This window comes from Pezoporus occidentalis, unplaced genomic scaffold (assembly GCF_034315485.1).
Source record: "Pezoporus occidentalis ecotype Australia unplaced genomic scaffold, CSIRO_AGI_Poc_V1 ctg221, whole genome shotgun sequence".
In the NCBI taxonomy this organism is placed as follows: domain Eukaryota; kingdom Metazoa; phylum Chordata; class Aves; order Psittaciformes; family Psittacidae; genus Pezoporus; species Pezoporus occidentalis.
The window spans coordinates 937649-963249 of record NW_026914084.1 but is presented as its reverse complement, the minus strand read 5'-3'; the positions used below and the strand labels follow the sequence as shown (position 1 = coordinate 963249).

At 50.3% G+C, this 25601-nt stretch overlaps 1 protein-coding gene across 2 annotated transcripts; it reads left to right on the top strand.

Moving 5' to 3' along the window:
• The first annotated feature begins 1795 nt into the window (after positions 1-1795).
• On the top strand, positions 1796-22185 carry SYNGR1 (synaptogyrin 1). 2 transcript variants are annotated; one of them, XM_062620496.1, is made up of 4 exons: positions 1796-2028; positions 14065-14302; positions 15764-15909; positions 16869-17862. In XM_062620496.1, exons 1-4 carry the CDS (start codon positions 1930-1932, stop codon positions 16965-16967), a joined length of 582 nt encoding a protein of 193 aa, XP_062476480.1. In that variant the 5' UTR covers positions 1796-1929; the 3' UTR covers positions 16968-17862. The 2 variants fall into 2 exon arrangements, with proteins under 2 accessions (XP_062476480.1, XP_062476479.1); XM_062620495.1 differs by lacking the exon at positions 16869-17862 and adding an exon at positions 18099-22185 and having other exon boundaries at positions 1800-2028.
• Positions 22186-25601: the final 3416 nt, after the last annotated feature.

The following is a 25601-nucleotide window of genomic DNA, read 5'->3' as shown; positions in this document are numbered from 1 at the left end:
CATTCCAGCTCATCTTCCCAAAACAGGTGCCCCATCCCTGCAATCAGTCAAGGTCAGATTGGTCGGGCTCTGAGCAATCTGATCTGTTTGAAGATGCCCCTGTTCATTGCAAGGGGAGCTGTACAGGGGGGTGGACTAGGTGACCTTTAAATGTCCCCTCCAGCCCAAACTATTCTCTGATTCTGGATGGATGTGATGGAGGGGTGTCCATCCCCTGCCTCCAACCTGCCCCTCAGAAGCTGCCTCGAAAAGGATGAAGAATGGCTGCTCACTTTTTAGGGTGCTACTCCTAATGCGTGACAAAGGGTGAAATTTAAATGCTCTTTACCTCCCCATGCATTTGCCTCTAGCTCCTGCGCTATGTTCTTGAGTTGTGGAGACCATTCATAGGCTCTGCCAAGAAAATGAATTGAGACTCAGGGAGAATGCAATGGTGGTAGAGGGGATCAAACATGTTCCCCATCCCACTGCTCTTCCCTTTGCTGCCTTGCTGACTCTCTGCATAGGTGTGACCTGGAGGCGAGCAGCACATGAGCCATCCAGCCAGTCATTCTGCTTCCTCAGCTTCCTACGTGCTGATGGTTGGGTGCAGCACCATGACTCTGCCTGGGTCCAGAGGAGAAGCAGCCAGTTTTGCTGCATACATGGCTTGTTTGGCCAGGTCCAAACCCTGTTTCCCCAGAACCCCAGAGCATTTCAGACACGTACCTCACAAAACCAACCCTCTCCACTCTTCATTTATCTCTTCTCGTTCATTCATCTCCCCCACCATTCATGGGGATTTAGCTTTCAACGTGGGGACTTTTGTATGTGAGCCCTTCAAAGAAGTCCTGGTGCTGTAAGCCCTTACAGTGCTCACAGTGTTCCTGCCTAGGCCTTGGGCTGGCTGCCTCCAGCAAGTTGCTGCCTGGTTTGAATCGAGTATCTCCATAATGAAGAGCTGAAGATGTCTCGTGGTATGCCTGCTGGAAATGCAGTGCAGAGCACCTCTGCTCAGCTGAAGCATGCGAGCAGTTGGCCTTCAGTTGTCTTCAGGCTGAAGCGGACAAGCAGACTCCAAACGGTTTTGGCTTCCGCTGCTGACCTTAAGGAACCATGTTACAACACAAGGGCTTGCTTTTCATTTCAGTCCCACTAATACAGATTACTGGGGACTCTGCAGAAAGCAGTGAGCAAAAAGCACAGAGCTTCAGTAGCCCCTAAGGCTGGAGGCTTCTCCCAGGCTCTGCTGGTGGCCGTGGGGGTTCTGTGGACACTGGGGAAACCCTGGTGCCTGCCAGGGCTGCAGCCTCAGGGATGCAAGGTGCACATCTTGTAGTCTCTTCCTCCAGGAACCAGCAGGTGTCCCCCAAAAATCTGGACTCCCCACGTTCTCAAAAGCAAAGGGCCTTTTTCCTGCTGTGTCCTCCCAGGGACATGGTGCCTGTAGGGTGAGAGATGTCTGTAAGATGCGAGATGTTGGAGATGGGTGCCCGAGGCTTTGCTGCAGGGCGATTCTGGGGCTCCCCAGGCCCCTCTGCCTGGGAGCAGGCGCCCGGTGGGGGTGCAGGCAGCTCCCGACTGGGAGCACGGCTGCCTGCTCCTCTTGGCTAGCCGGGTCTCACCTGGGGGTCGAGCCTTACCCCTACGGGGGGTGCAAGCGGTGAAACACTTGGTCTGGGCTGTGTGGCGGAGGGGTGACGGGGCTGCGAGCTGGCGGGTCTCCATCACCCCGCCAGCACACCCCACGCCGCACCACACCGCCGCCGGCGGGAACGGGGTGGGTGCGCGCTCCCGGCGCGGCGCGGCCCCGTGGGCGGGAGCGCGCGGCTCGTCGCCGCCGCCGGGCTGCCAGGCACGGCTCGGCTGGGCTCGGCGCGCCTCGGCTCGACTCGGCTCCGCTCGGCACGGCCCGGCAGCGCCTGCCGAGCCCCCCGCCCGCTTCCCGCCATGGACGGGGGCGCCTTCGGAGCGGGGAAAGCCGGCGGCGCCTTCGACCCGCAAGCCTTCATCCGGCAGCCGCAGACCCTCCTGCGGCTCCTCTCCTGGGTAAGGCCCTGCCTGCACCGGGGGCTGCACCGGCACCGGGGGACGGGGGGGACGGTGAATGTCCCGCCAGGCTGCGGGGGTCACGGGGCTCCCTCCGGGGCGGGCAGCTGCTACTCGCCCCAACCCTGACCTTTCTGCATACCTGCGTATGTCTGTATACATGAGATTATGTTACATGCTATATAGTATTATATACCCTTATATATATTTATACATTCTGTTTATCTCTTATACATTCTGTGTTATGTATTATACATTCTATATTATATAGTACTATAACTATGCTATTATGTGTTACATATTTATTATTTTACGTTTTACGTATGCCTATATATTCATCTATATAGATAAGCATATATCCGTTACATATCCACACATCTAGATCCACACACACGGAGAAAAATATGGATATTGCTCCATCTGTATCTGCATACATATATGCATGTATGTTTGGATATATGGATCTATTTCTGGGTTTATATATCTCCATATGTATATATGCCCATATGCATAGCCACATATATGTGTGCACACAGCTCTATGTATATAAATATATCTGTGTGTATGGGTATAGGGCCATATAGTTATAGGGCTATATGGGGTGAGAGCATTCTGGTTTGGGGTTTCTTCCCTGGGGAGGGAATGGGTGAGCTGGGTTGGACTGTGACCCCATCTCCATCTCTGCTCTTTTGGGGGTGGTGATTGGGTCTTCTCATCCCTTCATCCCCATGCCAGTGAGTTTATGGTGGGCACGGGGAGGCAGCAGGACATGGGGTGAATGGGGGAGCTGGCGGTGATGCTGCAGTCCTGGTGTGAGTCCTCAGTGGGTCAAGGCTTGGGAAGTTCTGGCTGTGCTGGGGCAAGCTGGGGGGTCGATGAGGGCTGGATGTTACTCTGTGTTTTATCCTTATCCTGTCACCCTGCCAACCTCCTTTCCGTGTAATGCTTTCCCCCCTGTAATTTGTGGGGAAGGGGGCAGACGGAAAGGGGGGTCTAAGGAGGGTGGTGGGGAGGGCGCGGGGTGCCAGGGGGAAGGTCTTTCCCGCTTCCCGTGACTATGGTCCCATGGCTGCCTGTGGGGCTGGCGCATATGTGGAAGAAGGTCATTGGGATTAAGGGAGCGAGAGCTGCAGTACAGAGCTGGTGGGGGAGAGATTGAGGTCTCAGCCGGGAGCGGAAAAGGGAGGGCAGGGAGAGAAACACATGCGCACCGGAGCTGGGAGGAGAGACATCAGGCTGGCTTTGGGAAGATGAAACAGAAGCAGTGCCAGGCGGGGGGAATGAGGAGGGAAAGGAGAGGCAGCCTTTGTGCTCCCGGCTGGGGGTGTGGGTAATGTCCCCTCTGTGTGTTGTGACCCGGGGGGCAGCTGGAGAGCCCCAAGACAGCTGAGGACGTGATTAACGCAGGCGGTCTGTCTGTCCGAGCTTGTTTACAGAGCAGCACATCACGCCGGGAGCAGGCTGGCTGCCGGGCACCGCGCGAGGGGGTACACAAGGGTGGAGTGGAGCCAGCCTGCATGCCCGGGGATGATGGACGTGATGTGACCTACAAAGGCTCTCCCGTTGCTAATCTGTGTGGCAGAATTTCCTCTTTCTCCCTTTCGGTCTGGTGGCTTGTGGTTTTTTTCCCGTTCATCTGAGCACTGCGGGATTTTGGCTTCCCAGAGGCACCAGGTGAGGGAGGGAGAACTTGAAGTATGTTTATTTTTCTAATTAGGAACCTACTTTGCTTCAGACTATTTCAGACACCGTCGAGTTGCTCACTGAGCTCAGCTCCATGCCCCACAAGGCCTTCCCAGGCAAGGAGTGCTTCCCAGGCACTGGCTTCTCCTTGGGACCTCTCAATGTTTCCCCCTGCCCATTGGTCAGATGCAGGGGACAGGATGGGATTTACCCTGATTTATACCTGCACATTTCACTTAGCTGTGGCAATCAAAGGCTTTTTGAAGGAGCTGGAGATGTACCAGGTCAGTGGTCCAGCAAGGGACGCTGGCCGGGCTGTCATGGCACAAGGCTATACATGCACCTCTTCTCTCCCAAAATACAAATTCCTTCTCCTGCTTTTCCATTAGCTTGGTTTTGTGCGTCATCCTGAGCATCTCTCCCTCTGCAAAGCCAGGGAGCCACAAGTTCACCCTAGATATTTAGTTGTGGTTTTGGTCTTTATTTTAACTCAAGACTAAGAGGAGTCCTTATGGTCACTGAAGACCTTTTTCAGGCTGTCACAAGCATCAGAACCTTTATGGCTCCCTCCATAAACTGGTTGAACTTTGCTGAAAAACAGACTAGTTCATGGTGTTTTGCCCTTCTCACTCCCTCTGGGAGAGGGTTCAGCACCTCCAATGGTCAGGGCTCTCCACTGTAAATCTATTCATGGCTAGGTTTTTATACATTTGCTTTTATGCTTCTGTGCCCTTCAGTTTAAATGATGCTTTTCCCTCCCTGGTGTTTTCCCAGGGGTGTATTTATAGACTGCGATCACATCCGCACTCAGCCTTTCTATTGCCAGGCTCTGTGAGCCAAACTCTTCTGGTGGCGAAGGGCTCTCCCTCCCCATGGTCTCTGTGAGAGTCCTTCCTTTCACCTGCTCTTGCCCACACTGGAAGCACTTTGCCTGCCATCTCCCGAGCTCTCGTTTGCCTTTATCCTGCCCCATGGTCTGGATGGTCCATTTACTTCCCAGGGCAAACTGGAGATTTCTTTCGTCCTGTTTCATTTGATGAGCTGTCACTGAGAGCAGAAATTCTCATGATCGCTTTCGCAGGCAGTGACCTTGTGCTCAGATCATGGCTGCTTTATAGCAGACTTTATAATGGCATGGGGGTGTCTATGGCTTTTTACCAACAGGCAGCAAAACTGGCTTCTCCCCAGGGAGTTTGCAGCCCAGTTGAGATAGCGGCAGATCTCCAGGGAGAGTTGCAGATTCAGGAGCAGATGGGGTGACCCAAGGTTATTTATGTTGCTCCTTGCTGGGGAGAAGATGGTATAGATTTGACAAGGAGGATGCTAAGCTATGGAAAGAGGTTAGCAATTCTGAAGCATCTGTCCACAACAACTGCTTTGTGGAGCAGCTCAGGTTTCTTAGGTGTTTTGGAGGTCAGGCACAGTGAGTAAGTATGCATCTCCCTGCAGAAAGGTTGCCTGGCACAGGTGCTGGCAAGTGATGCTGGTCCTGCAGAGTGCCTGTGTTAGGTTCGGACGGGATTCACACTCAGCACAGGCCATTTCTCTGCTGCTGTCTCCCCCAGATGCTGCCTGCCCCTGATGCCCTGGATGAAGCAGCACCTTGTAGCGCAGGGAGGTAGCCTTAATGGAGCAGTCCCTTCTGAGCATCTCTGCTGAGGATGCCTCCAAGGGCATCTGGATCTTGCAGTGAGGGGACTTCTTCGATACAGCCGGGCTGATTAAAGCAATATTCTGCTGGAAGATCCCAAAAGCTTTCCCATGTCGCTGTGGAGAAGGGCAGAACAACTTCCTCCTTATTCTCAGTGGCAGTGAAGTGAGGCAACTCATTGTATTGTAATGGATGGCTGGGTTTACTCCCAGTCCTGGTCTTTCAAGGCATTGCTCCATGCTGTGTTACTTTGCTTGCCACTGGCTGCAACACAGAAGGGTGTTCTGAGCTGAGCTGCATCACACAGCTGGTACCTCACAGTAGATGAAACATAGGTGCATGGATGGGGTTTTACCACCTTGACACACAGACCTGCCTTCAGCCTGCTTAGGTGACGCAATAGCAGAGCTGGGTGACCCACACTGATCTGGAGCTGTGCAGCTCCAGCATGGTTCTGGAAATAAAGCAGACAAGTGTGGGCACATCCCTGCCTAATCCCATTCCACCCTGACCCACAGTGCTCTCCACAGCCGGCGCGGGGGAGCTGGGAGGCTCCTTTGCAACCCGCAGGCGTTGGATGTGGTGCTAGCTCCATAAATAAGTAAAATGCTAATCGAAACAGTTTGTTCCAGGTGCTCCTGCCTGCTTGGAAACCTGCTTGCTGGAGAAACTGAAGTGCTGCTCAATGTAAAAGCCTAACAAGGCAAAAGCAACTTGCTTTTTGGAAGTAGACCTTGCTAGGTGGCTTGAGTGAGAGTATTTGCAACTGCAGCCGCACAGGCAAAGCAGACCATTAAAACTTGCCACACACACCAAGATGCTAAGTCCCCCTTTGACACCAAGGGTACTGCCCCTCTAGAAGGAGGTCTGATGAGGAGAGGCACTGCCTGCCCTCCATCTGCTCTTCCGTCACCTTCTGCCATTGCCGCTGTGTCCCCTGGCTGGTGGGAACTTGTAGACCTTTTGAGCCAGGACATGAAGCACTGTCCCCTGTCCCTGCAGGCACAGCAAGGCCCAGGCAGCTCTGCCTGAGCAGACAAGGCAGGTGAAGGATGAGGGCCACTCACCATGATGGGCTGGCACCGGTGATCTGGAAGATGGGGACAAGCCCTGGCATGGCAGGGAGCCCTGTCTCCTGCCTTGCCAGCAGATCCCTGGCTTGCTGCACTGATGCTTGGCTTAAGATACCTTATGCCATCCTTCACCGTATGGAAAGGACACCCAGCGTGGGCTTGCGGGAGCATCTAAGTCGAGCATTAGAGCCCGGGGGCCTTGTTATTCTGAAACGAGCTGCAGCCTCCACCTTCTTTCTGTCCCAGTGTTCCTTGACGATTCGTGCCTCTACTCTTCCATGTGATTTTTCCCCACAGCCACAATGACTGCTGGCTGTGTTCTTGTGAGGTATGTTGATACGCAATGAAAGAAACATGGCAGTTCAAAGCATGTGCTTTCAGTCAAGCCCGAGGTACAGTTTTTCATGGGATCCCCTTCCCTGGGATGGCTTCAGAAGGGTTTTTGAGGGATTGCTGTCACTGGGATTGGGTGAGAAGCCGTGTCAGAAGATGAACAATAGATGTGAGCAGCTGTGTGGTGATTAGGGGTTGGATATAGCAGGTCATGTTGTTTCCAGCATAGCATGTCCAGAAAAGGTCTTGGAGCAGGAACAAATCTCTCATTAATGGCATTTTCAGATAAAAATATGAGAAGTAGCACATAGGGACCAAAGACTGTCAGAAATATGAGCAAAAATTACAATAATCATATGTAATCTGTTTCAAAACATGAGAGATGCACAAGTGGGCAGCAGAGAAACTGCACCATGGTGAGACATAGGTAAGGCATCTTCCTCATGGAAAAAGATGTGAGTTTTGGGCAGTCACTTTGCTAAGCAGTGACCTAGCAATGTAGGGATCATCTGTAAAGCATGGAAGGACCTGGATACCACCATGGAAGTGTGGCCATGGGGAGTTGTCACTAGTGTTGGGACAAAAGGTGCTATTTGATCACAGGAAGACTTGAGTGGGACCTCAAATGAATCATAGAACAGTTACGGTTAGAAGAGACCTTAAAGATCATCTGGTTCCAACCTGCCTGGTTCACTAGACAAGACCTGCAGGACTGGACAGAGCTTCCTGAAGTTGCTTTTTGGGACACAACCTCCAGTTACATGAGTGGGCCTCTTCCCATGGCAAAGCTCTTCCTTCCTCTGTGGGGTGGCAGGCATGGCAATGTTATTGTCATTAGAGGCTTCCTGGCTGCTAGCTCAGTCATCACCCGGGGCTTGGGCTGCTCTAAGGTGGGGAATACTGACCCCAGGCATTGGTCTGATGGGAAGCAGAAGGGTTAATGGCCAGCCTGTCAGCTGCCAAGCCATGTGGGAATAAAAGCTGGCTAGCCAGGAAAGCCTGTCCCAGATCCCGTGGCAGGAATTAGGGATGTGGAGCCTTTCTCCCCTCCATCACCTGCTCTGGATCAGCCCTGGCTGGGGACCCGGTGCCATGTGCTGGTATACCCCATGCTCTTCCCTTGTCCCATGCTCCAGGGAATTGGGTATAAATGGGGACAGGGAGGCTGGTCCCCTCTAGCACCAGCACAGGGCTCAGACATGCTGTCGAGACCGTGGGCAGGAGTCGTTTGCCACCTGCATGGTGCCGGCTGGAGGGAATAAATAGAGGCCGCCTGTTTCCAAGCTGCCAGTCCCATGCATATCAAAAGCTTCATATGTTTTCTTCAAAATGAGCTATATACAAGTAGATTTAATGATGATTATGATGATAATAATAATAATCTATGTCTGTGCAGGGCTCTCCAAAGCTTTCCAGAGACTCCATTTGCAAGTGGCTGAATGGAAACGAAAGCCAGATCGTCTCTGCCAGTTTATTGTTTGCACTATTCCCCTGCTCTTGCATTCTTTTTAAACAGATTTATTCCTGGTCATTACCAGATCAGACACAGGAGCAGTTATTGCTTCGTTCTGCCCGAGGTGGATTTGATTTGAATTCCCACCAGGAATATTATGTCACCAAACTATTTCCTCTCTCTAATAGAATAAAAAGGGGGGTGTGGAAGAGGGAGGTGCAACACGCAGTGCGACATAGGCTGTAACCGGAGGGCACTGCAGCGAGCTCATGCAGGCAGCTTGGCAGAAACCCTCTTCAGCCTCATCCCCACCACAGCCATCATGGGGATCTCAGGGATGAATTCAGCAGGCAGCATGACAAACTCCTGGGATGAGGTGCAGGAAAATCCCAGTGCACTGCCGGAGGCTGGGGCGTGCTGTGCTTCATCACATGATGCTCAGGAGCATCTGATGCATGGCTGGGGATGGGCAGCGTGGTACAAAGCCTCACATGATGCTCAGGAGGTTTCTCCTGGCTTTCTGGAGGGCTGAGCCTGAAGTGGGAAGCTGAGTCTGCAGTGGGAAGGTGGGGAGGGACTGAAGAGCCTCTCCTCTGAGGACTCATCTTTCACTCTTGCCTCTGGCAAAATCAGATCACCCAGTTTAGGGAGAGGAAAATAAAAGGTCTTTTATGGTGGGATGCAGAATTTTGCTACTTCTCTCTCTGTAGAGAGCCCTTAAATGCCTGTAACAGCCAGCATGAGCCTCCTGAGAAACCAGGAGAGGAAAACTCTCAGCCTTTCCCCATCTCCTCCCTGCAATGCTTAGCATTTTCATTCTGCTGTGTCTCCCAGAAAGTAGTTCTGTCTCTGTCATCTTTGCAAAGCATCTGGCTCTGACCTTCGCTTGGTGTCTCAGAGCTCTTTGATGAAAACAGGAGTTTAGGAAGATCATTGCAACAACCTGCATGGATGTAATGCTTAAGGAGCAGTAAGTTGAGAAAAGCCAAGTCCCAGCAGCAATGCTGAGTTGGTCAGGTCTTCTCCAAGTGCTGTTTTCTGTCCCTTTTTTGAGCATAGCCAAATATATTACTTATTAAATGAGGACCTCCAGACAGGGTGAACACCTGCCCTGTCAATGTTGCTCTTGGAGGCTTAAAGAAACCCTCTCAACCTAAAAATCTAGTTACTTCAAGTCCTGTTAGCTCAAAACCCACCTGAACACATTCCTGTGTAACCTGCTCTAGGTGGCTCTTTCATGGCGGGGGGGGTGGACAAGATGATCTCCAGAGGCCCCTTCCAACTGTAATGATTCTGTGACTTAAGCAGCCTTGCTGAAGAAATGAGGCCACGCAGGTGCACAAAGCTGAGGATGGATGGATGGTTTTGGTTGCTGTGTGTAGGAGAGAGGCTAACACACTCTCCCGGTGGAGCAGGATGGCCTGTATTGGGGAGCATTGGGATCATTTGGATGCAGTGCTTTGCCCACCTCCTGTCAGCCTTCAGACAAGTCACCTCCCTGCATCTTGGTGCTTAGTCAGGAGAGGACTCCCACCATCTTCTCCTCACCTCCTCTTTGCAGCTGGACACACATTTTGGACCATTTTATTAGTGTCTGTAGGCAAGACTTTGTGCAGCAAGAATTCACTATGCCAGATTGGGGTAGAAGGAACAAGCAGCAGTAATGCAGAGGGCAAGAGGCTTGTGCCACTGCTGCTGGTAGCTGGCGTTTCTTCACAAGTGCTGCAGATGTGATGGGAGCAGGAACGTAAATGCTTCATCCTTGCAAACTTGGTGCTTTGTAATCCAGGCAGACATTCATGCTGCACCTGCTGCCTGCATCATCCTTGCATGGGCATGGATTGTGAAATCAAGGAAACAAAAAAGACTTGCTCTTTCTAAGATGAATTGCCACATCAATGAGCTTCCCACGCCCTTACCAACAAGAAGTAGCTGCCATGGATTAAGTTTGCAACAGTTTCTCCTGGGGGCTGCGAGATCTGGGCTCTCATCATTTTTCTAGAAAATTGTTTGTGCATCTGTTGCAACACTTTCTGCGCACAGACACTATGAGGATAAAACGGGCAACGTTGCCTGTCAGCAATTGCCTCTTCTCCTGCTGTCCAGCTCTGCCTCCCGGTCTGAAACCTCTGATTTGAACCTGCCTGTTCTTGCCCAGTCAGGGTTGTCCAGCGCAGGTCAAGGCTGCTGTGCACAGTGGATCCTCACAGCATGTTGCTGTGCCATGAGGATGGTGACAGAGGGACCAAGCCTGATCCACTGCCACTGACTTTGCCCTCTTTGCAGAGCCAGCAATCAGAGCATGGACCAGAGCCGATACAAGTGGTAAGGAAAACACAGAGAGAATGGGACATCCCTTAAGCTACTGTGTTCTGGTTCATAGAAAGCTTTCCTAAGGACAAAGAGGGCTTTGGGGTGGCTGTCTCATGACATAGAAGATAAGCATCTGCAGTGACTTGTTCTTTTCATGAGTGAGAATACCCTAGTGGAATCTCCCCAGAAAACTCCTCAGATCATCTTAAATCAGATGCTTGCCAGCCAATCATACCTGGGGCACTTACAGGCTGTGAAAGAGGTTTCTCTTCATAGGAGAGAAGTTGTGCCATCTTGGCTGAGCAAAGATGGAAAATGGGAGTTAGGAATGCCACCTCTGCTTGAAAATTAGTGTAAAGAAATAAAGGAGATTAGTCCCTTAGTATAACTTGCTTATCATTAGTAGCTAGATGTGCTGAAGCCTCAGGCTGCAAATTGTGAACTTTCACATAGGTACACTGAGGTTTTTACCTACTGAAATAGAGCAACCTTATCACTATATTCCAGTATTTAAAGGGTGGCTACAGAGAAGATGGAGACTCCCTTGTCTCAAGGAGTCACATGGAAAAGATGAGAGATAATGGGTATGTGTTACTCCTAGTGAGATTCCAGTTGTACACAAGAGGAAAGTTTTTCACGATGAGAACAATCAGCCATTGGAATAATCTGTCCAGGGAAGTGGTGGATTCCCCAACACTGGAAATTGTAGGATTCAGCTGGACAGGGTCATCTTGTCTAAACTGTGCTTTTGCCAAGAATCGTTGGAGCAGGTGTTCCTTGAGGTCCCTTCCAACTTGGTATTCTATGATTCTGTGATTCTGTGATTAAGTAAAGGAGGCCCCAGAGCCAGTTCATTCCAGAAGATAAGGAAGCAAGGACGGCCACTACCCCTGTCAGCAGAAGCTGCAGCCTTATAGATAAGAGAAGAAATGGTCCACTCAGAGACTTTGAGATACCCAATGGAGAACAAGAAGGCTCCAGACCCTAATGTTATTGTTGGACTGAACAGTTGCATGAGGCATAGGAAACTTAGATTGTAAAGGGACTTCTTGGTTTGGGGTCCCTCTCTGGAGGCACCCAGCTCAAGATATTTCTAGCACTGTACTACTCAGATAAATTGCATTCTTGGATTTAAAGCCTGGGACTCTGCTACAGGATACCTAAGGTGGAGAAGCATCGTTAACAGTTATGGAGAGGGAGATGCCCCTCTGGTCTTCTGACTCTGATCTGCATCTTTGTAATGTGCCAGCATAAAAAGGTATGAAAGAGCAAATGCAAAAGGGAATTATTCTGCTTCTTTCCCTCACAGATGAGAGCTCTCCCAGGTCAACAGCAAGCCCAAAGATAAGAGCAGAGGGAAAGATGCGTAGCAGAATATGAGCAGGGTAAACAGAGGTGTCTCTGGGAAGAGGCCGTTACAGAAGTTCATTCATTTCAAAAGAGTAAGCAGAGAGTTGCTATACAGCTAACTTCAAGGGTTGACCTGACTCAGGGAATCAGCATTTTACTGGTTGTGAGCCCTAAACCAAAACTGAACACCAGACTATGCTATGTTTGAGATTGGTTTTACTCTTCCAAAGAGAAGATATACTTTCTGTGTAATGCTGTGGAAATTGGGGCACTTGCTCTGTAATTCCAATATATGGAGGTTGCTACTTCAAGTGGCAGTATTGGTGCTGGTCACAGCCTTACATCAGGATGTCACTTCAGGAGTCTGTCAGCTCCCCCTCAGGTTAGAGTATCCCAGTTGCTATTGTCAATGGTCCTGGACAGACCTGTCAGCCCAGCCTGTTGTGAAGGTGTGCAATGCTTCCCAGTGAAACAGCCTGGCTGTAATTGTGTGCAATTTAACTGCTTTCCAAACCATTCATGCTGAAATTTTGAAGACCAGGCCTTTGCTTCAGGCAGAAGAGAGTTTTATTTAATTTTCATGGGCAATTTCTGCAAAGTATGATCAATCTCAATTTTCAAGAACAAGGAGGACAAATCAATTGTTTTACTTCTAAGCTTAAAAAGCTCTTGTGAACTTTCAGAGAACTCATACAGTCCCCATGTTTAGAAGCACTGGCTTGCAGTGTTTTTAGTTTAGTTTAGGTCAAACAGCAGAGGTCTGTGCTGTGGACCTCAGACATCCGATCCCACCAGTAATAGGTGGTGTATTGAGTTGGCATTAATCAAAGCTTAATTTTCTCTGCACTCACAAAGCTGCTTCTCCACTTTCTGGGTTGCCTGTCGTGTCCTCTTCTGGTGCTTGGCTGGGTTAAGTGGTACTGGGGGCCTTCTCACCTAGCAAACCACCAGACCTACCTCCACTCCCTGCAGGAGACTTGGGCACCTCATCTTCTTGTGCATTGCTTCTCCTTGGGGATTGGGCAGTGGTTCCAAGGGTGCCAGGCTTCTGTTGTTCATACAACTCCCAGGCTAGCAGAGTGCCCTGATGGTGTCCCAGTGCACATTATTCATATGTTCACCCCATGCTTGAGGTCCCGTTTCCTGTCTGCTTGGGTCCCTTGCAGTCAGCCTGCAGACAGGGTGTCCTTACTGAGGGTCTCAAGATACCTTGCAAAGAAACATGCTGCCTTAATCTTCCCCTCTTTCTCCTGTGGCTGTGAGGGGAAGCTGTTTATTTGAGATGCAGGACTGGGGCTGCTGTAAATAGCTCTCTGCTTTGGTGAACTTGCTGTGTCAAAGAGGGACAGCTTTGTGGCAGGCGATGAAGGCTAAGCCCGTGAGTGAAGATTAGACCAGCGAGTGCGGATTATGGCATTTCTACCTGGACTCATCCTTAATTCTACCTGATTAAAAATAACATGCAGTGGCAGTAGTGGTGATGGGTAGGGAGGACTCATGGTGGGCCTGCCAAGTGGACCTGGAGTTTGGCACATGAAATCCATGCCAAAGGTTTGAGGGTGTTGGTGTAAGGGTCAGTAGGCAGAAGGATACGTGGTGTCATGGGCAGGGCTGATGGAAAACTGTGGGAGATGGGGAGAGCAGGAGCCCAGCAGAATGGAGCTGCAGAGCAAGCAGGGTTGTGGACTGTGGGAGCGTGAATGGGGAAAAAGAGCATAGTAGCTGAATAGATAAAATTAGTGAACAAATGCGTGGTAGAAACAATGAATTCCTAGAAGGGAAAGGAGTGGGTGGGAGAATTAAGTGCAGACTAAGAGGATTTCCACTACTTGGAGCCCTTCATCCGTACCAAAACCATATCCCAATTTACACTCCATGTTGCCTCCCTGTGTGTCTGTGGGAAGCCACCCTTACTGCAGACTGTGACTGCTTTACGTTGCTTTAGATCAGATGAATAAAAATTCTCAATCTAAAAGTGTCCTATTTTACGTTAATCCTCAGAAATAAAATGAGACCATCTCCCCAGTAAATTCCTCATGGCTACAGCCCAGGCAGCAGGATACGAACTCAGTGGAGCCTGTGAAGGGTTTCTGTCCCCTGCAGAGCTCTGCTCCTTTGTGCTGGTCCAGACAGATGGGGCTTGCCCTGACCTATCTCCTGCCTCTCTCCCTCCCCACCAGGTGTTCTCCATCGTGGTGTTTGGCTCCATTGTCAATGAAGGGTACGTGAACCGCGCGGACGAGACACAAGAGCACTGCATTTTCAACCGCAATCGCAATGCCTGCAACTATGGCATTACAGTGGGTGTCCTCGCCTTCCTCAGCTGCCTTCTTTACCTGGCTCTGGATGCCTACTTCCCGCAGATCAGCAGCGTCAAGGACCGCAAGAAGGCAGTGCTCTCGGACATCGGAGTCTCGGGTGAGCTTCCTGGCCAGTTGGCCATAGTGCCCCTCTCCTCCACTGGCAAGGGAGAGGAGGGAGTTTCTGCTACCCTGCAGGTCAGGTCCCTGCTAGCAGGGAGGTCTTTGAGTTCCTTCCTCTTTCAAGAGGCTTTCTTTCTGTTTTCTTCCCTTCTCTTTTCAGCCAATCTGGCTGATGCCTTGCTGCTGTGAGGCTTAGCTCAGGGAACCCTTTAGGATCAGCAGGTCTTGCCTCCCTGCGTGCTTGTGCTTGCTAAGGCCAAGTGTTAATACCTCTGGAGATGGTACTTCCTTCTTTTTCAGCTCCAGGTGATTGAACCCTATATATTTTAACATAAAAAAATGTTGAGGGTTTCATGCAGACTGACTAAACCAGTCCTCCTAGGTTATGTGGCATTCCCCATGTAAATAGCTGTGCGGGACCACATCCAGCCCTGAGGCTTACTAGCAGTCAGTACTTACAGTGAGATCTCTCCATCCCCAATACTGTGTTGAAGTGACAGACAGAGCCATGGTGCGTGTGTACGTGCATGTGTAACACCAGTCAGCAGCATCATGAGGAGGTGCTTTGTTCTCATGCTGTGATCCCGAGTTACTCTCCTGGCTTACTGCAGCCATATAGGCAAATTTCTCCACATTAGGCTGTCCCCCATCCTAGTTTTTCAAAGGGGCCAGGAGTGGAGTGAGGACAGGATTAGGTGCAGCACCTAGACTTGTTTAGGATTTCTGGCTTGCAAGTTTGTTCATGGTTAACCCCTTGCTGAGGAGTCCTGTGTACAGCTAACAGGAGGGGAAGGACTGAGCCCTGTTTTGCTGCCACTTAGGATTTGCCCATTTCCCTCGCTGCCAGGTAGCTGTCTGCACCTGGCAAAGAGGATGAGTCCCACTCCTCCCATCTTTACTGCTTTCCCAGGGGTACAGCATGTTAATGATTCTTTAGCACCTTTCCTCAGTGTGAATTGATATGGAGAAAACTCCCCCCCTGTGCTGTCCTCAGCAAAAGCTGGTCTCTGTGCAACTGCAGGCTGGCTCCTTCCCACTCTTCTGCAGCTCCCTTGGAAGGAATTGCTCTTTGCTCGTCCTTGCAGCACAGAGCTGCAAAGCAGTGGCTGTTTCAGAGAGCCCAGGTAATTGCTTCTGTAGTAGAAGCCCTTCAGGCTCCCTCCCAAGGCCACATGCAAGTCCTGTGATCAATCCAAACACAAGCAAATGAACTCTCCTGAGGTACTCTCTGCAGGCACCTATCATCACCTTGACAATTTAGCTGTCAGCTCACATGCCAGCTCACTTGAGCTTAGACAGGCTGCACAGTCAGAGCTTAGCCCAGTCTGCAGCACACTGGTGAGTCTCATAGAGTTGAAGTTTTCAGAGACCCCTGTTGTGTTTATGTTCTGTTCACACATACCTTCTTGATGTCTCTCCCTCTCCCCTTTTGCATGCTGGTGGTCATCCAACCCAGCCTTTTGGGCATTCCTCTGGTTCGTTGGCTTCTGCTTTCTGACCAACCAGTGGCAAGCATCAAAGAAAGAAGACAACCCAATGAATGAGGGAGGGGATGCAGCCCGAGCAGCCATCACATTCTCGTTCTTCTCCATCTTCACCTGGGTGAGTACAGCAACCTTGGTATTGTATCAAGTGTCCTGTGCACTGTATTAGCTTGTTGGGAATGGAAGATGACTATCTAAGAGTGATTGCCTCTGAGATCTCAGTTCAAATGGCTTCTAAGAAGGAAGAGAAGGGGGGGACGCTAAGCAGAGAAGGGAGTTCCAGGTCTGTGGATGCACCCATCTCCCTTCCTGCTTTGCTCCCATCACACGAAGAGTCATCAGTGGCCACAAGAGGCTGCAGTGGGAGTCCCTCTAGGCTCTCCATCTGCACCCACACTGCAGCACTGCCTTAGGATCCACACTGGATCACCTCTTAGGAAGGTCATGGTGCTGTTTGCCCTTTCCTCAGCAGTTCTGTATTGCTAGTTCCCTGGAAAAATGGTGTGTGATATAAACATCCCCCACAGTTTCCTCCCATCTCTGAAAGCATGAAGCCCACATGATTTTTGTCCAAAGTCACAGGATAGTGCCAAGCAGAAAAATATTTTAGGCCAGTCTCTATGCATAAGTCCTTGTGCCTTTATCTTCTCCTCTCCCTACAGGCCCTAACATTGTTCAGAGGCCAGGTAGGGAAGATGCTGTAAGACTATGAAGCTGTCAGAGGAAGGGGGGCTGCAAAGGGTTTTGTGGTCAGCAGCCTTACCAACGTGACACCAAGCAGAGGGAAGGACAGCAGCATGCGTGTAGGTCCCCTGAGCTGTGCCCTGCACTCAGGTGCTGCTGAAAGCCTCTTGCAAGCTCCAGCAGAAAGTGTGACAAGGAGCAAGGCTTTTGCAAGAGGTCTCTCAGGACCCTTTTGGAGATGCCACCATCTCCAGTGGTCTTCCCTGATGCATGAGCTTGCAAGTGGATAAATAGGCGTCCTTTTCCCCCAGATCCTTGGGGGTTTTATTTCAGTCAGACCTTCTGGTTTGCTCTTCCTGATTATCCTTCCCACACCCCTCTCTCTCCTCACAGGCCTCCCTCACATTTCTGGCTTTCCGGAGACTCAGAGACATTACTTTTCAGGAAGAGTACAACACCCTGTTCCCTAACTCCCCATCCTTGCTGCCTTAGCACCCCTCACTGATGGGGGAATTTAGGGGAAGGGATGGAGGGAAGCAGTTGGAGGAGGTTACTGAGCAGACACAGTTCCAATGCCCTGACCATCGGAGTGTAGTCACTGTAGGGCACAGGGTGGGAAGACATGGGCCATTGAACTGGAGTGGGGTTGTCCATTGAAGGGGGATCTCCCTCCAGGGAGTTGGAACTGGCAATTTTTTCTTCTCCTCCTCCTCTGCTCCCTTCTCTCCCTTACCTGTACCCTAACTAATGCTGCGTAACACTGCTTGCTGTGCCGTTCTTATGGTGACTGCTCAGACCTAATACTTCAGGAGATGCCCTCTGCCCCAACCACTTTATCTCCTCCATTTCCTCCCAGCCTTTATTCCCCAAAAACCTCTCCCTCCATCACCTGCTAGACTGCTCACCTCTATCAGGGATGCCATGGAACAAGAAGCCATGCCTGCTGGGGTGCACAATTCAGAACCCATCCCTGGACTCCCGCAGTCCACCAAACGGTTCCTGAAGTGCCTGGGGTAGGAGGCAGCAGTATGCTTGCTAACCGCCCCCTCATCTGGGAAGCTGCCACCTTGCCTCCTGCTGCTCCTTCCCAAAATCTGTGCTGCACCCTGTGGATGTTGGACAGTGAGGGGGTTATAGGGGATGACCACTACCTCGCTACTCCAGGTCAAATCCTGCTCTCCTTCCTGGCCTCTGGCTGTGTACTTCCAGCCCGGCAGGTGAACCGTCTGCTGTGTTGCTGAAACACATTGCCTTCTCAGGGGCAGGAGGGGCTGAATGGGATAACCACATGCCAACTGAGCCTCTGCGACCTGTGCCATGTAAGTGAAAGCCCACTGCCAGGCAGGAGGTGCCTAGCACACCCCAGAGACAGCAGGGAGCCTGGGTAGGCAGCATCCCTGTCTTCCCTCCTCTCTCCCAGCAGCTCGTGCTTTCTATAGGATATCTGAACCACCGTGCTCTCAGGGGTGTTTCACCAGTGGTCTGCCCTGCAGGCCTTGCTCACTAACCCGTAACCACTACTAACCCCACTTTTGTTTGTTTCTCTTTCTTGGTATGTTCCCCTTCTCTTTCTCCCCTCCCTTCTCTGCTTCCTGTCTTTTCCCTCCACCTCCTTCCTTAAAGGTGGGCCAGGCATTCCTAGCGTATCAGCGCTTCCGGCTGGGTGCCGATTCGGCCCTCTTCTCCCAGGACTACATGGACCCAAGCCAGGACTCCGGCATGCCTTACGCTCCCTACACGAACGAGGAGGATGCTACAGATGCGGTGGGGACATACCAGCAGCCCCCTCCAGCAGATGCTTTCGACACCGAGACACAGGGGTACCAGACGCAGAACTACTGAGCCACCGATGCCCCTTTCCCTTCCTCTTTCCCTTCTGCCCCCTTTCCCGCTGCTGGCAGAAAGCCGAGGCACAAACCAGACACGTGCATAGTGGCACAAGAGGTGGCTCTCAGCTATGCTCCAGCCTTCTGGGTCATCTGTTTTTATTTATTGTTTTTAAAAAAGGAAGAAAAAAAAAAAGAAAAAAGGTTTCCCCATCACCTCTTCCTTTTCCTCCCGGCCAAAACTACCTGCCAGAACCAAATTCTTCCAAAATCTGCCACCACATTGTTATAGGAAGGTCCCCCCCTTCCCTCCTCTCCCACCTGCCTCGTTGTGGAGGGAACGGTCTGGCTGTGGGCAGGAGAGGGGCTACAGCAGCAGCAGAACAAGGGAGAGGACGTTGGAAGCAGAAGAGTAGTGAGAGGGACCTTCCTAGAAGAGATGATGTTGCTAAAGGCTGGAGTAGATGCGGGAGCATCCAAATTGGGCTGCAGGGCTTGGTGGCTCGGGAGAGAGATGGTGTTGAAATCAGAGTGCAGGAGTGTGAGGGTGAGGGGGAGTGGAAATGGCACCCCCCAATGCAAAGATAGAGGGGCATTTCTCTGACACATGCTAGTGAAGGAGGGGTGCTTTCTTTTGAGAAGTTTTGGGGAGAAGTGGTATGGGGGGGTATACAAAGAGATAAAATGGGAAGGAAGGAAAAAGATTTGCAGGTACAATCAGAAACCACATGCATGTCTGTAGGTTACAGCAAGAGACTCGGCAGAGCAGAGGGGCAGTGCCATGAGAGTCACTCCTTTCCCAGCTCCCTTGAACTGAGGTGGAGGTGATTCCCCTCACCTCTATGTCCTGCTCACAGCTCTTCTCAGACCAGTGTTTGGGGAGGCAGGAGGGGAGTCATGACCAGTCCCTGGCCACCAGACACAGTGCCTGTGGGAGGAAGGATAGAGGAGTTTGGCTTCTAAGGGGCGCTGAGAGCCCTTGTCCCGAACTGGGCTGGTTTGAGGAGGAGAGGAGAGCTTTGACATTTCGCTCTGGGCAGGACAAGTAGAAGAAAGCCAGTTTCTCTCTTCACATCCTGCTGTACCCTCCTCCATTCCTCTGCTACCACAGTGCAAAGCCTCTTGCTGACACCATCTTTACAGCACACAGGAATGGAGCAGGACTCCCGCTGGGAAGCAGTACTGCTGCTGGCATGTCTGGCTCTTGCACAAGGGGTGCAACCAGGCAGGGAAGAGTTCTGCCCCACACGGCTGTGCTCTGCCTCCCACTCAGGTGAGGAGGAGATCTTGGTCTGCAGAGGTTTGGCTGGGGACGGACTCAGCTCTCTGAAAACTGGTCGTCTTAAACTTGCCATAGTCTTAATGTGTCTTCTGCAGCATCTCAGCTCCTGCCTGTCTTTAAAGCCTCGCCTAGGTGGCAGTAGTGACTCTCAGATAGAGCCTTGTATGCACATCAGTACACACTCCTCATGATTTTGCTTCAGGTAAAAAGACACAGTTGTGGAAGCACACTCTTTATTCCAAAACAGAAGTAAGCTCTATGTGTGAAGATGGTCCCTAAAAGGAAGTAATTCAGCAATAGTCACCTGGACAATTCACCCCAGCCCAGACATCTCTCAGAGCACAAGCAGCAGGGTATGCCTTGCAGCCGTGAGGATCATCATCCTCCACGTAGCTACCCTGCACCATGCAACACTGGCCCCAGTAGCAGAGGTCAGGAGCAGATCTAAAACCCATAGGTTCTCCCTGTGAGCATCCAGCCTATTCCCTGTAGCACCCTTAGGGGCTGGGAGGATGGGACACAGGTCTGGCCTGTGGCTGTGTGAACATCTCACATCTTACCAGGCTTTCTCTTTTTCCCAGCATGATTCCTCTCCAGCTGCCCCACAGTCATAGGGCAGGGGTAGAAACTGTAGAGCTGCAGGCCCCAAGAGGGAAAGGGTTCTCTGCTGTATATAGGCGCTGTTTCTAGCTGCTTCTAACTGCAGACTCGTGCTGCTGGTGGCTGTCCCTATGGCTTGTCCTCCCCATGGCTTGCACCCCTTTGCTGGTGGTTAACCAGTGGTGAGGATAGGAGAGGGGGACCAGCAAACCCTATGGATGCACCAGGAGGGAATGGGAATGCATCCCTTGCTCTGTGGCTGTCAGCGAAAGCAATACTGTAAATAGGATGGTTATTTTTTGGAGGGAAGCCCCTTGGGCTTCTTATTTTGTGGGCTCAGCCTAATATTTAGGCTTGGGAGGGGGTTACTCTATGGAGAGAAGTTTGTTAGGACTGGGGGTGCTCCCTCCAGTCCATCTCTCCCACCGGGGGAGAGTAAAGAACGAATGACAAAGGTGGAGGAGGAGAAAAACTAGTTATACTCACCCAAACTCATCTGTGTCATCCTTCATGTTTTCATTTGGGGCCGGGGGGGGAGGAACCAAGAGGAGGAGGCAGCTATAAATACCCAGGCCTCATCACAAATATATGCTGTACTTTTGGGGAGGAACTGCTCATTGCCTGTCCCCAGTCCTTGGTGAGGGCGTGAGGGACCTGGTGCATGAGGAGACATACAGACCATACATGGGGAATTTAGCTGGGGCTCTGTTTTGGGATGTAGCACAGGATCATTTTACATGTCCTTTCTCCCATCAGAGTTATATAGATGGCTAAACACCATTTGGGTTTGATGACTAATGAGCAAGCTTTTCTTCATCCTCTTTAGCTTGCTTCCCTCATGTAACCAGCTGATGGGCTCCAGTGGGCTTGAGGTAGGAATGAGCCTCCCCCTCAGAGCTGGCACTTCAGTGAGACATGAACCAGGTGGCTTCATCCTGGGTAATTAGCCACTTCTCTGTCCTTTCTTCCTTGCTTTGTGTCGTAGGGAAGGCATTGGTGTGACAGGGGGCACTACAATAATAGATACTTGGGCAACTTCTTGCTCTGGCTCATGGAAGAAGACATACTCTCCTTGGGTTGACATGCTTTCAGCCTTCGCATGGTGGTGACAGACCTGGGGGTGGGACTCTTCTTGTTTGCATGCAGCAATTTAAAATGAAATTTCCTGTGGCATTTGGCTGGTTCTGCAGCTGGTGGAGAGATACAGACCTACCCAAAGGGCTGGTTATCTTATCTTAGGCGTTTCTGATAAGGTGCTGCCTATTTCTAATGATCATAGGCAAGACCTGAGGAGCTGGCTGGAACGTGTCCCTTTTAGATCTTAAACGTGGGTGAGCTCAGCCCCACTCTAGGGATTAGTAGATCAGAGGGAAGGCTGTATAAGCAAAACAATAATGCGGCTTTCTTTCCCCTCTGCCATTTGTCCAGATTGCGGATGATTACACATCCCCTGTTGGGAGCAGTGGCCCCCTGATGTCTTCTTATCTTACGAAACCCCCCTAGTAAGGGACTCTTCTGTGAAGGAGAGGCTGTGAAGGGCAAAGGGATGATGAAACCCTGCCCCAGTTCTACCTATGGCTTCAGTCTCCTGACTTATCCCATCCCCGACTCACCCACGTCCCCACCACACTGTTCACCTCATCACGCACCCTTCCCCTCCACATTATTCCTGGCAGTTCCCTCAGGGGAGGAGGCATCTTTGTCCCTGCACCCTCACAAGCACTTGGGAGGACCTGGGAAGGCAGCCTTGTGGTGTGGTTCCCACAGGAGCCTCGGCTCCAGTCCCCAGAGCAGGTACAAGGCAAGGAACCCAGCAAAGCCACCTCATGAAGCAAGTCCAAACCATCCATTTCAGACAAATCCTTGCTGCCTGCATGGCATCCGTAACACCACCTGGGCTGCCCTGGCCCTTCCCCTGCCACATTACTGCCTGTGTATAGTATATATATTATATATATATATTTAAAAAGATGTATAATATAAAGCTATACATATATACGTATATACGATGACTCGTGGATGGCCTGCCGCATACAGGATCCCCTGAGTGGTCTTGTCTAAGCCCAAGTGTCCCTTCACCCCTCCTCCCCTCCATCCCTGGACCCTGTCCGTTCCGAAAACCAACTACAGTGAACCCCGCCACCTTGGCACCTGTGTTTACAATGTCCTATATATTTGTGGTTAACAAAGTGAAGGTGGTAACTACTGGTGTCTCAATAAAGTTATAACGTTCAAAATAACCAAACTATATGGAAAAAAACATGGTCTGGATTTTCTTTTGGGGGGAGGGATGGCTTTTTTAGCTCTGTTTGCTGTGACAGCATGGCTCCTGTGCTCCTGCATGGCCAGCTGGGAAGTTTAGTGACAATCAGTGGCTTAAATGGAGGAAAAACACCTAAAGAACTGCCCTTATTGAGACAGATATTTCAGGGAGAGCTAAGGGTTGGTTGTTTTGCTTGGCCTAAGTTTCAAAGCACACACACCGTCAAGTGTCTCTTACCTAACCAGTAGGAAGACATGAGAAGGAGCTTGACATGCCGTATTAGAAGTGGCCTCTCACTGTGAAAGGGATATGGCTACAGGAGGTGTGGGTGGGGGACATATAGGAATATAGAGTACAAACCTATATGAAAACAAACATCTGTATTTCCACACCTGGGCAAGCAGACCTGTTTATTCTTTTGATGTGTCTTTACCTCTATTCCTTTACATATGACCATCACTTGGGTGTCCAGCCTAGCACACACTTGCAAAACATTACCATGTGCTGGGAAACAAGAGCTCTCAGTGCACTGCCAGCAGTTGGTAACTGAAAACCCACCATTGAAAAGGATCTCCTTTCAGCGGGCTCTGCAATCAAAGTAAAACTCAAAATACCACCCTCTGTCAATGCTTAAGCAAAGCTTCCTTCTCATCCCCTTTCAACTGTCACTCTAGTGCCTGGAGTGTCACATTTCCCAGCCTGTGTGCAGTCTGAAGCCAGGAAGCAGAGGTGCATGCCAGAGAACAGGCTCTATCCAGTCCTCCAAACTGTCACCCCTCTTGGGGCCACGACTGAGCACGAACACGCTGCAGCTTCACATCAGATTATATGCAAAAGCGTTGATAGACCCATCTGTTTCTTGACTAATCTTTTGTTTGGACAAAGACCCTTTCTACAGCCCCAGTTTTTGGGGTGGGAGCATCGTGGAGATACTGTGCCCACAGAAAGGCACGTATCTGTGTCAGCAACAGGTGGAGTTAAAAACTGGTGAGGCAAGATGTTGAAAAAGGATTTGAGATGAGTAATACTCCAACATTACTAGTTTGTGTCTCCTAATCATCTGAAATCTCTTTAATTTTGCTTGCTGGTATTTCAAGCTTTTATGAGTCATGTTTTGAAGCTTCTCCCAGCAGCTGTGACATCTAGAAACACAATTCTATTATGAACATGTTGGGGGTTTTTGTTTGTTTGTTCTAAAGTTCACAAAATCTCAGGACTCGAGGAGATGAGACTTTGTTTAGTTTATCAAGGAATTCAAGAAAATCGTATGTTTTGGCACAACTAAATCAACCCTATTTCCCTGCCTCGAAAATCCAGCTGGCCTAAAGTTCTGTACAAACTGCTTTGCAGTGATATTTGGCTCATTCTTGGGGGATCAGCACTTCACCATTCCCCCTTCCCCTGACAGTAGCTCTCCACATTGGCCCTCTAGCTTTCTGGAGGGTGTTGGGGGACTGGGGGAAGGAAGCTGCTGTTTCCAGCTCTCCTTCCAGAATGCCTGTTCTCTATTTCTCTGTCATTTCAGCCTACCTGGAAATAGTGGCCTGCAGAGAGGAGCAAGGAGCATCTGTGCCTGCGGGAAGCACCAGGCTGAAGTTGGTAGAGGCAGCTGGGAGTGAAGCTGTGTGAGGGCTTGCAATGCCAAATGCCACCCCCTCCAGCATCCCTTTCTGCTATAAGGAGCAGAGCAAGTGCAGCAAATTGGCTCTACTAGAGAGACCCTTCTTTTTTTTCCATATCACCTCCTGCAAGCCTTGCCAAAAATCATGACTTTCCTCTCCAGCCCCAACCTCCACTATGATCAAAAGGCAGGAAAAAACAAAAATCTCCCTACACATATCTCACATGTGGTCAGTAGAGAGAAAATAAATGAGTGTCAATGCTGGCAATCCTGTATTTGCTTCCCATCATGTATGGTTTCTGAGCACCTAAATGAGCACTGTTCTGGGACTGCCCCATTCTCCGGGCTCCCCACATGTTTTTCATGTCATATTGTTCATGTTTGATCCCACATCCCAGCAGTGACTGTACTGCTTCCTTTTCTACAGAGAAAATATTAATAAACCCAGGAAGGCAGCAGTACAGCTTGGCACCAGCAATTCTGTGTGTAGAATCCCTAGCACTGGGGACAAAGAAACAGTGAGAAATGATAATTATAAAAAGATAGGGAGGGAGAGAGGGCGAGAATAAGAAATGTGGGAGTTCAACATGAGAGAGGGAGCTGTGGATCTGATAGTCATTGAATCATATAATTCATTTATTGGTGCATGGATGATGAGGATCAGTGACCAATATCCTGCATTCTTGGGGAGATTTTGGCTGCATAAGAATACAACACGGTTTATTTCTGAGAGGATTTACAGAAGGTAAGAAGCATAAATAGACCAAAGGATAAAATAAGCTTGATCAATATAACCAATAAAGACTCTACCAGTGCAGTATTTCATCTTGCAAGTGCTGCATAAAGCTATGAGCAGATATTCATGAAGCAGCACTCCAGCTTCAGCAGCACTTTTCTTCAGAGGGCTGTGAAATGCTGGACAAATATGCATTTAGCACTGCAAGCAGCTGCATTTGGTAAATCTTACTACTCCTTGCAGGCCAAGTAGTTAACTGCCTCGCTCAAGGTTAGGGCAGAAGCCCAGTGACACAACCACAGGAATAACCAGACAGAATCTGGGACAAGTATTTTTACCAAGGAAAGAAACGTTTTGCACCAGGTCTGCGTTCCAGCTCAAAGGGGCAGGAAAAAAATACACCAGAATGACAAAGATTAGTGACTATGAGCTGAAGCCAGGCATTTAAATTAGGAACAGGGCACATTTTTAACTGCAAGAGGTGAGTAGTCATTGTACAAACAAGGAAAGTGGCAGCTTTCTTATCTTGTATCTTCAGGAACATTGTTTTGCTCTTACACTGAGATCACATTCTGCCCTATCGCACCCACATGCAGATTCTGCACCTGGTAGGCTGAAAAGGACTCACTTATGGATTTAAGAAGACAGAAATGATTCCTGAATTCCCACTCCTGCAATGTGGTACATGCTGGCAGTCTCTAAGCATACTTGCTGACTTCAGTGGCGCTCTGAGCAAGGACAGGGTCTGCCTCTGCTCATCAAGGTGCATGACTGCAACCTTGAATGTCATTAAAAAGG